Genomic DNA, 12,982 nt, shown 5'->3' with positions numbered 1-12,982 from the left:
GTGTTAGGCCAAGTACATTTCATCACATGACAATAAGGAGCAAAATTTCATGGATACACAAATATTAAGAAACGCCCTCTAGAGATGCAAATTTTCTCGAAACCATGATATCAAAATTGTACCATATACTAAGGATCTAAGGAAAGCATTCATGCCATGGCCTCATTTTGAAGATATCTAATTCAAGCAATTAGAATTATTTTTATTACCAGACTAACCAGAGCACTATTTTTCATAGGCTGTAAAGCAACACAAGGTAAATGTACTCTTTGTACCAGCATGAACTAAGAAAATAGACACAAGTAGAGGCAAATTGTGGGGCCCCGGACTTACCAGTCCAGAACTCCTGTTATGCATACAATTTCACGATCCCAAGATCATTCCATCGTGAATACATAACCGAACTGATACCAGATTACATCATCCATTACAATACCGAAATAATATTAATACGGAAGTCTTACATCATAGGCCATCAAGGCCAAAGTTCAACAAACAGCAGCGGAATTTATTTGACTTCAAACAGCGGTGGAACCCAAGTCAGGCCTTTACCCTACAAAGTGGTGATCGGGAGAGCGACCTAGTTCGCGTCTTCGGCGTCGTACTCCTCTTCTTCGTAGTACTCCTCTTCAAAGTCTGGCCAAGTAAATAGCCAGGACAACAATGCCAATGAGTACGTTTGAATATACTCGCAAACCACCTTAGAGAGAAGTAAAAGATATGCAATATGGCAGTAGCAAGGAACAGGCACTAAACTAGGGCGACAAGGAGCGAGAGGTGGTTCCTCTCGAGAGTTTGACATATCTATATTTTTGTTGAAAACTTTTTGTAAACCATTTTATTTTGCAGACTAATAGGTAAGGGTGACCCAATTTCTTTTCCTGCCATCTTATATGGCCATCAAAACCTTTCCAACTTCCACCGTACCTCTCAGGTACATTTCAACCAATCCCATTGACATCATTTTCCCGAAACAATTTTTGAGAAAAAAAACTTTATAAATCAAAACTCCTTCAATGCCAAGCAGCTTCCATTCCCACGTCCATAACCGCGGACACGGCTATTCGAATAGTTCTACACTCTGCAGAGGTTGTACACTTTCCCCACAAGATCCGAATACTCATCGTGTGGGTATCATCCCTGCATAATAACATATGCCACGACAAGTACCCGATCGTAGTTTTTCGCCTGCTCACCTTAGCCTAAGACATGCCGCCTAGAGTTGTACCTCCCAACACCAGAGTCTGAGGGGTCGTTTACCCAGGAGTAGCAAATTCCCCGACCAGCTCGACCCTCCGGAATGCCGCGACCAACTGCGGGGCATTATTCAATGGGAGCCCATAGGTTGTACCCCTGCCATCTGTCTGAGACGGAAAGGCGTCCCCAGTTCGTCGGGAAGGCCACGGTCGATAGGTGTCCATGCTCGGACTACCCCTTACATTTGCAGGACCCAAACTAAGGCGAGACAAACTACTACACTACGCCCCGTCCCACTAAAGGGTAATGTGGTTGTACTGGCTAGGTCCGGTTAGGTACTTAGTCACCAAAGTTTTTCGAAAACAACTTATCATCTCCATTTGCCTCCATCAATTCCTTTTATAAACCTTTTTGTCTTTCATAAAACCACACTTGGGCACGGCTACCCCGTTCCAAGGTTTTCCAGAAAAACCTCTTTGCTAGAAAACAATTTTCACAAATATTTTTCCAGGGCTCCCACCCTATAGTCCAAATCTTCTTCGAAAAATGGCGACAAGGATGACAAGGTGATAAGCACCATATCACTAATGGAGGTGGAATCAGTAGGTACCAACGAGGGCTGCACCCTAAGGGTGGAACAATAAAAACTTCGGGTGGCACTAACCACCGACAAAATAAATAAAAGACATGCACTTTTATAAAACCTGTAATAGTGCAAGAATAAGATATATAGGATCAGAGATGCATCAAGAGTTGGCTTGCCTTTGTTGGCTATATGTCCCTGGACTTCATCTTCATGAATCATCAGCTCTTTCTTCCTCTTCGAAATCCTCACCAAGATCCTCTCCTTCTCCGATAGCGTTCGCATTCTAATGTCGCAAAAGAAAAGGGAGAAAAATCAACACATGGCCATAGCATCAACCACTCATACAAAATCCGTATCAAACCACTCAATCAGAGGCACTAAACACACAAAATAAATAGCACCTAGGGCTAGATGGTCATTTTATTTATAAGGGGCTGATTTTACTGCTACTCGAAAAGGCCTTAACATAACTACTATAAGTTAAAAAGGGTCTAGCTCACATCAATATATAATCCGCACTAATACTGGTAGGTAATGAATCTTGGAAACCACCAGAAAGGGTCTGGTGCCAAAGTTCATTACAAAACATTTCAAACAAAAACAACCCAATTGCCCTATGGGTAAATTAAGCACCAGCATCAATTTAACCAGCCACTCCATAATATTGCACACAAATTTTTGGTAAAATCACAGAGAGTAAAACTTGATTTTATAAAGCAACAGAAATTGGATTCACTAAATTTGGGTTTTTAAAACAAAAGTTATGATTTTTATAAAACTAGAAATGACTTAGGGACCAATTAAATGGTCTAAATCTTTCTGTGAGTCACAAAAAAGCATGCAGCATACCTACTGAAAGCTAAAAACATTTATAATACACTTGCACAAGAATCACATGCAAATAATTTTTTAAAAAATTTAAAAAATTTAAACAAGACAGTAACCAGAGCCATTCAAAAACTAATCCTACCAGTATCAGAGCACAATCAACCAGAGCCAAGCATACCCATGGATAGATAATACCAAATCTGTGCTAACCCCACTGGTTTGGCATTTTTCGGATTTGCAAATGATTTTACAAAAATCAGATACTGAAAAGGTATCCTGTTTGAGTAATAAAACCCCAGAATTCAAATACCACTTTGAAAATTATTTCCGTTGGCACAGATGTACCCTAACATGATATCTACAAGTAGCACTTTGGTTTGCTCAAAACTCGTTTGTAGGTTTCAAATTAAAATTCAAATAAAAGCTCTCTGGTTGATAACCAGCAAGCTTCTGCAATTGGGACCAGTGCCAAAAGAAAGGTACTCACATCTAACTCACAACAAAATTGACCTCATACAGATAGGACCACTACAACGATCACACTAAATAAAATACCTAATCTGTAATATTATAGGATTTAATTTATTGGCACAGATTTACAACACTAAACTACATGCATGCAATTCCCTGTGGTCAAGATTTTGTTTGTGAGCATCCACGAATTTGAATCATTAATTTTAGACTTTTGACGAATTTATGGTGATTTAAAAGCTAGGCATGGATTTACTGGCAGGTTTAAAAGAGGAAAATAGAAAAAGGAAATCGGGCCGGGGATGCTGGGCTCGGCCAGATTCAGCCCAGCTCCACCGAGGCTGCGCGGGAGAGGCGGTTTTTAACGGGTAGGGATGTGGCCCGCCATGTCGGCATGCGGGGCCCGATGGCCTGTAGCCATGCATGCAGTTAGGCTGCATGCAGCCACTGGATGCGCATCCGACGGCCCATATGCGCATCAGCGACGAGCGCGGCGTGGCATGACAGAACGGCGGCGGCGCCGCGTTTTTCTGCGACAGCGAAAAAGAGGCTCACCGTGGGGCTTCGGCGCGATGCGGGACGACGGGAGGACGACGTCGCGGTCGAGCGGAGGTAGCAGGGATGCAGCGGTTTGGACGCGGAACGGCGTGGATCCTGCGATGGTCGGGTCGGCGCCGCGGCCAAGCTGGCGGCTCCAGGACGTCGTCGGTAGCGAGCGCGGCGTTTCCAAAGGAGAGGGAGCGGAGACGCAGCGTTCTCGACGGGAAGGTCGTGGGGATGCAGCAGGGGCTCGGAGAGGGCCAGGGAGGTCGCGCCGGTCCTGGGAAGTGTCGGAGAGCTCCACGCCCAAACTCTGGCACGACGAGCTCGTTAGCGACAGCGACGGATCGTTGATGGCAGATACAGGATACTACAAGGAAAATCGAAATAGCATCAGAACGAGAGTTTCAGTGTGAAGTCCATGGAACGGAGAGGGAGAGAAAAGGTGAAGCATGGCGACCGCAACCATCGCCGGTCTGCCGTGGGGCTCGACGATGAACAAGGGATAGAGGGAGAGACGGGCTCCCTACGCTTGGGTGGTGTTGGGTGAGTGAGGGAGGAGTCTGGTGGTTAAGGGGGAAAGAGAGAGGTGGCCTGGGGCCTTTAAACGAACTGCATGAACTCGTGGTGCACCGGGTGCACGGACAAGTAAGGAGAGGGGCAGCAGCAAGGGTTGGCGGAGAGGGGCGGTGCTGGAGCAGCAGCGTGTGGTGCGGGGTTCCTTGTAAGGTAGCTAATGGCCGGGTGCTGCGTGGGGAACCAAGGTCGTTGAGTTGTTGTGTCCGCCTGTCAGGTGCTCGACGGAAAGGTCCAAAGGTGGGCAGAGGGAAGCGAGGAGCATGGGGCTAGACTCGGGTAGGCAAGGCGTCTAGGGTGGCCGCGGTGCTCTACTCCATCTCTTGGCGGAGCCGTTTGCCACGGAGAGGTGGCGTGGGGTTGGGGACGGAGACGTGCCCGTGGTGACGCGCTCGTCCCGGGTTGGGGGTTGGTGAGGTGCTGTGGTGTACGAGCTTGAGCAAGAGGAGGCCCGGGGAGGTGTGGAGTGGTGCTTCCGGACGTGCAGGAGGGCAGGCTCGTGCTGGTGCTTAGCAAGGAAAATCTTGCCCATATTTGGATCATGGGTCATGTCTTTCCTTTCCCCCATTTCCTCCCAAGCACTAGAGACAAGGGGCTCACTATAGCATGGTAGGCAATGTTAATCAAAGATGGGTTCAGGAGGGTGCAGGTCGATGGCTTGTGGTGATCCATAAAGAAATAGAGAGAGTGAGGGTTGGCACTTGCCATGCACAAGACATGGCCGGCCTTCCCCCATGGCCAAGCAAAAGTGGAGCAAAACAATTGTCAAAGGACAATGTAGAATAAATAAGTGTGCTGATACGGATGGTTAGGTCACTTGATTGTTTTTGATGGATTTATAAAAGAGTGAGAGAGATGGTGAGGTTTGGCCATATGCAAAAATATATGAACATGGCCGGCTTCACCTTTTGCATGTGCTAAAAAAGACCAGCGCCAAGTGAAATGGGTGGAGTAGATAGAAGGGAGATGATGTTGATGATGCAAGAGCCAAGGGATTAAGAGGGCTAAAACATATAAAGAGAAAGGAGAGAGAAGAGGGAGTGTGTGCATGGTCACATGAAGAAAATGTATAAGCATGACTAGGTAGACGGGATGATGGTGTTAAAAAGATCATGGAGGAAAATTTGGTGCACCGGGGTTGCTATTTAAATAAGGGCTTAAGATATCAAGTTGGGATCACTCCTAAGGCCATGACAATTTTTGAAATGAGATGTATTTAAAAAGTATTTTGAAAATATTAAGAGTAGCTAGCTAGTACAAGAATTTTCAGAATGCTCCACTTGCATTACTAGGCAAGGTAGGTTTTTCTCAAATTTTGAAATAAGCAAGAAATGGTGCAAGTACCATAACATGCATTTTGTCCAAAAAGAAATATAACCAAGAAGATAATTACATAGAAATTATTTTTAGGTGGAAAATAGGGTGATATCACATACCACACACATTTCCCATTTTATTTGAGAAAGTAATTTGAAAAGCTTTGATAAAACTAGAAATAGTTTTGTAGTCAAAATAGAGGAGAAGTAAATTAGGGTTTAAGGGAATTTTGGAAAAGTACTAGAAAGAACTTGATGGGTGAAATAATAATTTTCGGAAATGTGAATCTCAAGGGTGGATGATTACTACAAAATTTAGCCATCATATCCACTCTTGGTTTTGTGAATATTAAACTTGAATTTTAAAGAAAAACAAAAGACTAGAGTAGAAGAAAGGATCTATAGCTAAAACATTGGATAAGGTACAAGATCAAGTGGAAAATATGAGTTACTGGGATATCATGAGACATGCAAGACGTGGAAGTTGTAGAAGAGGTTGCATAGATGAGATCCATGCCTTGAGTTCACCTATAACAATTGTAGGAGCTTAAGAATCAACTACCAAAGTTTGAATATTTTAAGCATTCCAAAACATCTTATTGACTTGGCTTAAAAACCATCAAGGAAAAATATGCAGATGAGAGATAGGTTTCAAGGCATTGCTAAGATTTGGAGGTCCATATGCCAAGGTAGGTCTAAGATAGGGTGCATGGCATTAGATGGAAAGGGGTAGCTTAATCACGAGGATTCAAAATGGAACCAGATAACAGTTTTAGGACTTGGCCAAATTTTCTGAGGTCTTAGGGTTTTTGACTAAGGTATAAGGAAAGGATGTATTAAGGTGCATATGATCCCAAGTTTTGAATCAAGGATGGTTTGAGCTAGAATACATCACAAAGATAAATTTGTAAGTAGGCACACTCTGGTTGCCATAGTGGAGAGGTTTGATGCCGTGTAAAAGGAGAGCAACCTTTCCTAAACCACACTTGTGTTTTAGGTGGTGAGTGACTAAGGTGTTTATATTAGAGAGGGGTTATTCATTGAAGTAGCTCAAGAGAAAAATTCTCAACAAGCAGATAAAAAAAAATTCATCTTGATAAACATGTCAAGGCAATTCACCATAACAAACAGATCAAGGCCATTCTTCCTACTAAACCATTTGGAAAAAGTTTTTGTTCCCCCTGATTTCTGCACTCTGGACACTTAAACAAGGTTGCAAAAGTTGGGGTGTTACACAAATAATCATCGATTATAACTAAGGAGGCAAGCAATCAAAACTGTGATATATGTATCTCACTGTTAATAAAAAGGTAACTTCGCATATCTGACAATACTTGAACCATGTCAGCCGATCCAGCTTTTATTGGCTACTACTAATTAGAATACAATATCTGAATAAAACAATACATATAATTAAGTGGCTAATTTTCAAAATAACTCTGTCTCACTAAGAATAATATGTGACACGAGCAGCGCCATTCGAGAACTCAAAACCAGCAGCATGAACTAAGATAGCCGTAAGTTATTACAGCTTACAGGCAGGTGTAAGCACTGTGGTTTACAGCTGCTACATTCTAGAATCATACTATTAGTGAGAGATGTATAGCTCTACCAAATTATTACAGGCATTAGCAAAGAATTCCCATTTGTTAGTAGTCCATAAATCAGCTGGTCACTGATAGTTTTACTTAGCTAGGGGTTACATCCTCAAATAAAATGGAGAAACAACACTCGGAACCAAAATCAAGAAATGGATTGGTAATTATATGGTAACGCAAGCAAAAAAAATAGATGGTACTGAAATCCATGGGATTAAATTATTTTGAAAACGTAGAAACCTACACTAAACTGGGATCATACTTTCTAGTATAGAATACTCGGAACCAAAAGCACTTAAATGGAAAAGAACATAGAAGACATCAGATATGGTGAAGCAAGTGTTTGAGGAGGCATGGATAACCAAATATTCAGATTAAGAATTGTAGGCCAGTGGTATAGCTATAACCACTGTATGTTCTAATTTTGTGCCCACCATGTGCAGCACGAAGGGCAGTAGGCAAGTCAATAACCAGGTAATAAAATGTATATAAAAAGAAAGCATAGGATAAGAATTAGTAGTCCACCTTGGGTCGGAAAGGAACACATCTGTAACACCCCAAATTTCAATAAAAAGAAAGTTAGAGAATTCCAGAAAGCAAAATTTCAAACCAACAAAAACTTTTCTTTTGCATATAGTACCATGCATAGGACTTGTGCATTTGAGTGATATGCCATGATGATTGCTTTTACTTGTATTTGATATGCTCTAAAACCCTAGTGTGATCATGTGAGGATCACCAACCAAATAAATCAAAGAGGAAGAAATTCCATAAATTGCAAAACCCTAAAAACCCTAACATAGGCTCTATGGCATTTTTATAAATCTTGACCCTAGACCTATTTGGTCTTCACCATTAGTTGGATAATGTTATTTAAACACTTATTACAACTTTTGGAATCAAGGTTTCATAATTCAAATGAATTTCAAACACAATTCCCACTCACATATGATAATGGCCAAATCTGCCAAATTTAGTCTGATCACCACTTTGAGCCCCTGCAATTCAATTTTCCCAAACCAATTCTTGCTAACTCTTTGCACCATTTCAAGGTCAACATCAAGGTGAACAACTTTGATGAAGATCACCCTGCCAAATTCATCTTTGATCAATAGCTATGCTCATCCAAAGTTGCAACATTTTAACAAGTGGAACAATCTCACACTTGTCAATTTTTGCAATTCTTGAATTTTACTTTTTCCACCAACACCTCAAATCACCTCTGGTCATTTACAACTAATAGCAACACTCACATTTCAAAAACTTTCACCTTTTGAATTATTTCAAATTTGGACAAAATTGCATTTTTGCAATATGGAACAAATCAAAAACACTAGTGTCAATAGTTTTGGCCTAACCCTACTGCCCCAACCTACTCCACCTTGTCCCCTGATCCCTTCTACCTCTAGCACACCCAATAGCAAGCCTAGAGGAGGGCCATGAATGCTCAAGCCACCACCATGCCGGCCATGGCCATGAGCCTCACCCTCCCCTCTCTTCTCTCCACCGTGGCCTCGACCACCATGCCCAACATGCTCCCCTTGGTCCCCTGAGCACGCCGGTGATCGCCGATCGTCGAGAGGTGGACCACATCGCCCTGGCCAGAACGCGCCCGCGAAGCCCACGTGCGACAGGAGCGGCATGGCCATGCCGTGCTTGTCGGCCGATGCGCGCGCCGCGGACACGCGCCGCCTCGCCACCCTGTGCCTCGCCTGGACCCCTTTCCTTCACCGTTCGCCTCGCCGCGCCACCATGACTACACCAGACACGCGCAGAACGGAGACCCTGGACCGCCGCCGCCGTAGACGGGGAAGAAGATCCCGCCACTGCCGCGACATGCCCGGAAGCAATGCGACCAAACCAGAAGCTCCCCGACCAAGCCAGCACCACCTCTAGCTTCGCCTGGACGAGGAGAACCCGACAGCACCCTCGCCTAGCCCAACCGCTCGCCGGAATCGCCGCGAGCATGTCGACCTCGCCGCAGCCCTCACGGTCACTCGCTCGCCTATAAAAGGAGAGCTCCATTTGTCGAATTGAGCACACCAGCACACTCCCCTCTTCTCACTCGACCGCCTGAGCCACTCCACCATCAACATTCGCCGCCGTAGCCACCCAATCGCCACCTCACTACCGACGGACGCCGCGGAAGCTCACCGCCGATTGAAGCCGATCCAGGAGTTGCCGCTGCTACCAGCTGCTTCGCCGTCGTCCACACCTTCACCGCGCACACTGCCAACCCTTGCTGGAGCCGCGGTGAGCTCTCCCACCCCCTACTGCCACCGCCGCATCGTCGGGTTCTCGTCGGTGACGACGATGAACCACGACCGTCGATCTGCGATCTAATCCTACGTCCCACGTTGAAACATACCGTTTCGGGTTTTAAAAGAGGCTGACAGGCGGACCCCACCCTGTCAGGCAGCCCACGCGGGCATAGACACGTGGTGGGCTGGCCGTGGGCCTGTTTAAATGATTTGGCCCAATAGCTTTTCCCGCCGGCCTGTGTAATTCAAATCTAGTTTAATTAATTCAAATGAAATTCAATACTGCCCAAACTTTGAAAGTCAACCATTTCAAATTGGCTAAACCAAATCTAGTAAATTTTATATTGTTAGAAAGCCACTGAAATTCTCTACAACATGCCACTGGCCTCATGGTCAATTTCTTTGTAGAATAAATTTGATAAAAATAACAAGACAGGGACTTTTCCCTATTCAAATAATTCTTAAAAATCAACCAAAATAGATATTAAGTTAATTCCAACTCTTATAGCTCACATTTGACTTACACTAATTGTTTATGCAATAAAATGATGTGGTCACTTTGCATGATCATGCCATGGTTTAATGAATGGATATTTTGACGAGTTAACTAGTTGATATTGTCCAAAACTATTAAATTTAATTTGTGTGAAGTCTTACACTTCACTTAAACTTGTCTCACATGGATTCATGGGATGTTTGGACCCCTGGTCCCAAACTCTCTTATATGAATTACTTGAGATTTAAATCAAATGTAGTGTTATTTAAATTGTATGAGGTGATCCACCTCATTTAAATCATTTTCCCAAATGGTGATGATGAACATTTGACTTAGGTCAATATGAGTTCATCCATGATTGTTGGAGAAATTAAATCTTAAGAAGATTTCAATGAGAGGAAATTATTTCTCAAGAACCCTATGGAAACTATCATTTACATATGGAATACAAATTCTATTTAATCCCACAACCCATGCACCCTAGTTTTATTTATTGGTGTGCATAGAGTAGTTTGTGTGTTTATTTGTGATGTGTGGAATAGCCATTGAATTAGTGAGTAATTATACTCGTATTCAAATTTAGACGGTAGCACCGGAGAGTACGCCGAAGAAGAAGGTTGCTACCAGGAGGAAGAGGAGGAACAGTTTGAGAACTACCAAGGCAAGCTAAATTACTATGCAAGCTACTACCAATGCAAGCTATTATTCTTGCAAAGTGCAAAGCCCCTTGGGGCAAGGCACCATGTTCTTACCTTTTCTTATATGAACCCATCCCAAGTTTTTACTTTACAAGTTTTTACTTGTTTTCTAAATGAGTTACTTTTATAGTTAACATTGGTCAAAGTACAAGTTGAGTACTAGAGTAGTGAGTTAGTCTTCCCCAAGCAAAGCAAGTTAGCACCCCTCATGAATTAGGGCTAGTGCTAATGAATTAAAACCTGACTACTCTAGATGGGAACAATGTGAATCTGAAGGATTTTTGAAACCTTGGAATGAAGATGCATTCCATTGAATGATTTTTGAAGGTGAATATGACCAAGAGAAGATGGTGATCTTTGATAAAACATGATGTTGGTTTGAATGCGATACCTTTCCAATTATCAAGTACCCCCACAATACCTGATTATGGGTAGGGCTTAACTGGAAGTTTATGCGTCTTAGTATGGGTTCCCTCTAAACAAGCGTCATCGGGGTTATGCCGAAAGCTGCCTCTACCACAAAAGAAACGATACGATATGATGCGAAATGAGGTGAATGTCCGGCCCAAGCCTGTGCGATTCCCAGGCTGACTGTCTGTCTTCACTGGGAGGCCAAGCTCATGGGGAGAGGTGCTCATACTAGGATTTGTAAGTGAAAGGTTATGGTTGATGATCCGCGTACTGTGTTACGATTATTCGGGGAAATCCCGACGGATGAAATCAAATGTTGTGGCACAAGTGTGCAACCTCTGCAGAGTGTAAACCTATTCGAATAGCCGCGTCCACGGTTACGGACGGTTGGAAAGGCCATACAGTTTCCGATGTCATATCTTTGAAAATGATGTTGAAAGGTGAAGGTGAAATGACTGGTGGTGGATTGAATTGAAATCACCACTTGAATGGTGGGAATGACACTAATGTTCCCACTTGAGTTAGTTAGCACTTGAGTAAGCTTTTTCTCAAAACTTTGTGAAATAAAACTAGCTTTATGCAAATAAACTAGAGCTTAGCAAACCATACTAGAATGTCTAGCACTTACTTTAGTATTGGTTTGCGAGTACTCATCGTACTCACGGCTTTGTCCCTGGCTATTCAAATGGCCAGAGTATGAAGATGAACAAGGAGATGACCAGCAGGACGCCTACGACAACTAAGCGCCTTCCGACGTCAAGCGTTGGCCTGTGGACTAGAGAGTCCTTGTATCTTACGCTTCCGCTATGTTGAACTGTGAACTTGTGTGTGTTCGTTGATCAATAGATCAACTATTCGTGTAATATGGATCATGTGATTCCAATTTGTAAGACTTATGGTTTGTAATGAATGATGACTGTGATACTTAACTATTATGCCTCGCAACAACAATATTCCTGGGATTGCGATGTATGACATAATAGGCATTCGGACTTAAAAATCCGGGTGTTGACAAGTTGGTATCAGAGCCATTGTTTGACCTTAGAAGACCTTAGTTAGAATGGGCGTTCTGAAAAATTTAACTTTGAAATCGAATGAAAGAAACTATTTTTGAAAATTTACTACACTCTTGTCTTTGAGACTTTGCCAAAAATTGAGGAATCATGTTCTATCTTATTTGAATCAACTTAAAATTTTGCCACACTTTGCACTCTCTAACTTACTCATCCATTTCTCTTTCAGATGGAGCCGAATGAACCCCTCAACACCAAGTTTTACCAACTTGGGAACGGAGGAAGCTTGATCTTCGAGCATGACCTCGACTCCCTGTCGGATCACCTTGGCCGCCCACACCCCGAGTTTCACGGGATTCAGGTGGACGACCAGCCGGGAGGGGAACTGCAGTGGATTATCACCGCTGACTTGAGGGGCAAGCTGGAGCCTCCCACCTCGGAGAGGATCCTTTTCTCTTTCAGGGAAAGCAACTGGCTCGACGGGCTTGCACGTGCTCTTCAGGAAGCACTTGCTCGTCTGTGCGGACAGAATGCGGAAGCACTTCGTGAGGAACGCTTTACGCATCTCGCGAGGCGTAACTCTGACGGAAGACCCATGGATGTGCCACTGCACCCCCAGTTGAGGCACCATGTGGATCACTTGGACTTCATGCTCTACCAGACTCAGAGGGACCTCGACGCCTCTCGCGCTTACGCGAACCAGACCCATGCTCACATCACCGAGCAGGGTGAGGCGATCAAGCTACTCAACAACGACCGCAGGAGCCTTCGCCAGCAGCGTGCCAAGAAGGACGCTACGATTCGCCGCCTTCGCGCCCGGATCGCGTCACTTGAGGCCACTGTCAAGGCCCAGGAGGATCAGATTCGTCATCTGGAGGATGACGATGGAGGCATCGATATTCAGGGAGGAGACGCCTTTCTGAGCGATGACGACGACTTTGAGGAGGATGAGAACACCGAGGAGGAGGACTACGAGTTCCTGGAGGCAGGA

General features: G+C 44.0%; 1 protein-coding gene across 2 annotated transcripts; it reads right to left on the bottom strand.

Moving 5' to 3' along the window:
- Positions 1-564: 564 nt before the first annotated feature.
- Positions 565-4,186, bottom strand: LOC127319544 (uncharacterized). Of its 2 annotated transcripts, none has more exons than XR_011747199.1 (4): positions 4,089-4,180; positions 3,638-3,992; positions 1,960-2,066; positions 565-636 (listed from the first exon to the last, which is right to left on the bottom strand). XR_011747199.1 is itself a non-coding variant. In XM_051349512.2 (4 exons), exons 1-3 carry the CDS (start codon positions 4,089-4,091, stop codon positions 2,029-2,031), a joined length of 402 nt encoding a protein of 133 aa, XP_051205472.1. In that variant the 5' UTR covers positions 4,092-4,186; the 3' UTR covers positions 565-636; positions 1,960-2,028. The 2 variants fall into 2 exon arrangements, 1 of the variants encoding a protein (XP_051205472.1); XM_051349512.2 differs by having other exon boundaries at positions 4,083-4,186.
- Positions 4,187-12,982: the final 8,796 nt, after the last annotated feature.

The sequence above is a fragment of the Lolium perenne genome, chromosome 6 (assembly GCF_019359855.2).
Source record: "Lolium perenne isolate Kyuss_39 chromosome 6, Kyuss_2.0, whole genome shotgun sequence".
NCBI classification, from domain to species: Eukaryota; Viridiplantae; Streptophyta; class Magnoliopsida; order Poales; family Poaceae; genus Lolium; species Lolium perenne.
Note: the sequence above shows the minus strand (reverse complement) of the source record. Positions and strands in the feature narration are given on the sequence as shown.

Coding starts and splice junctions, on each gene's coding strand:
- LOC127319544 (XM_051349512.2), bottom strand. Junction 2,067..3,637: donor CATCGCGCCGAAGCCCCACG/GTGAGCCTCTTT, acceptor TTGCGACATTAG/AATGCGAACGCTATCGGAGA.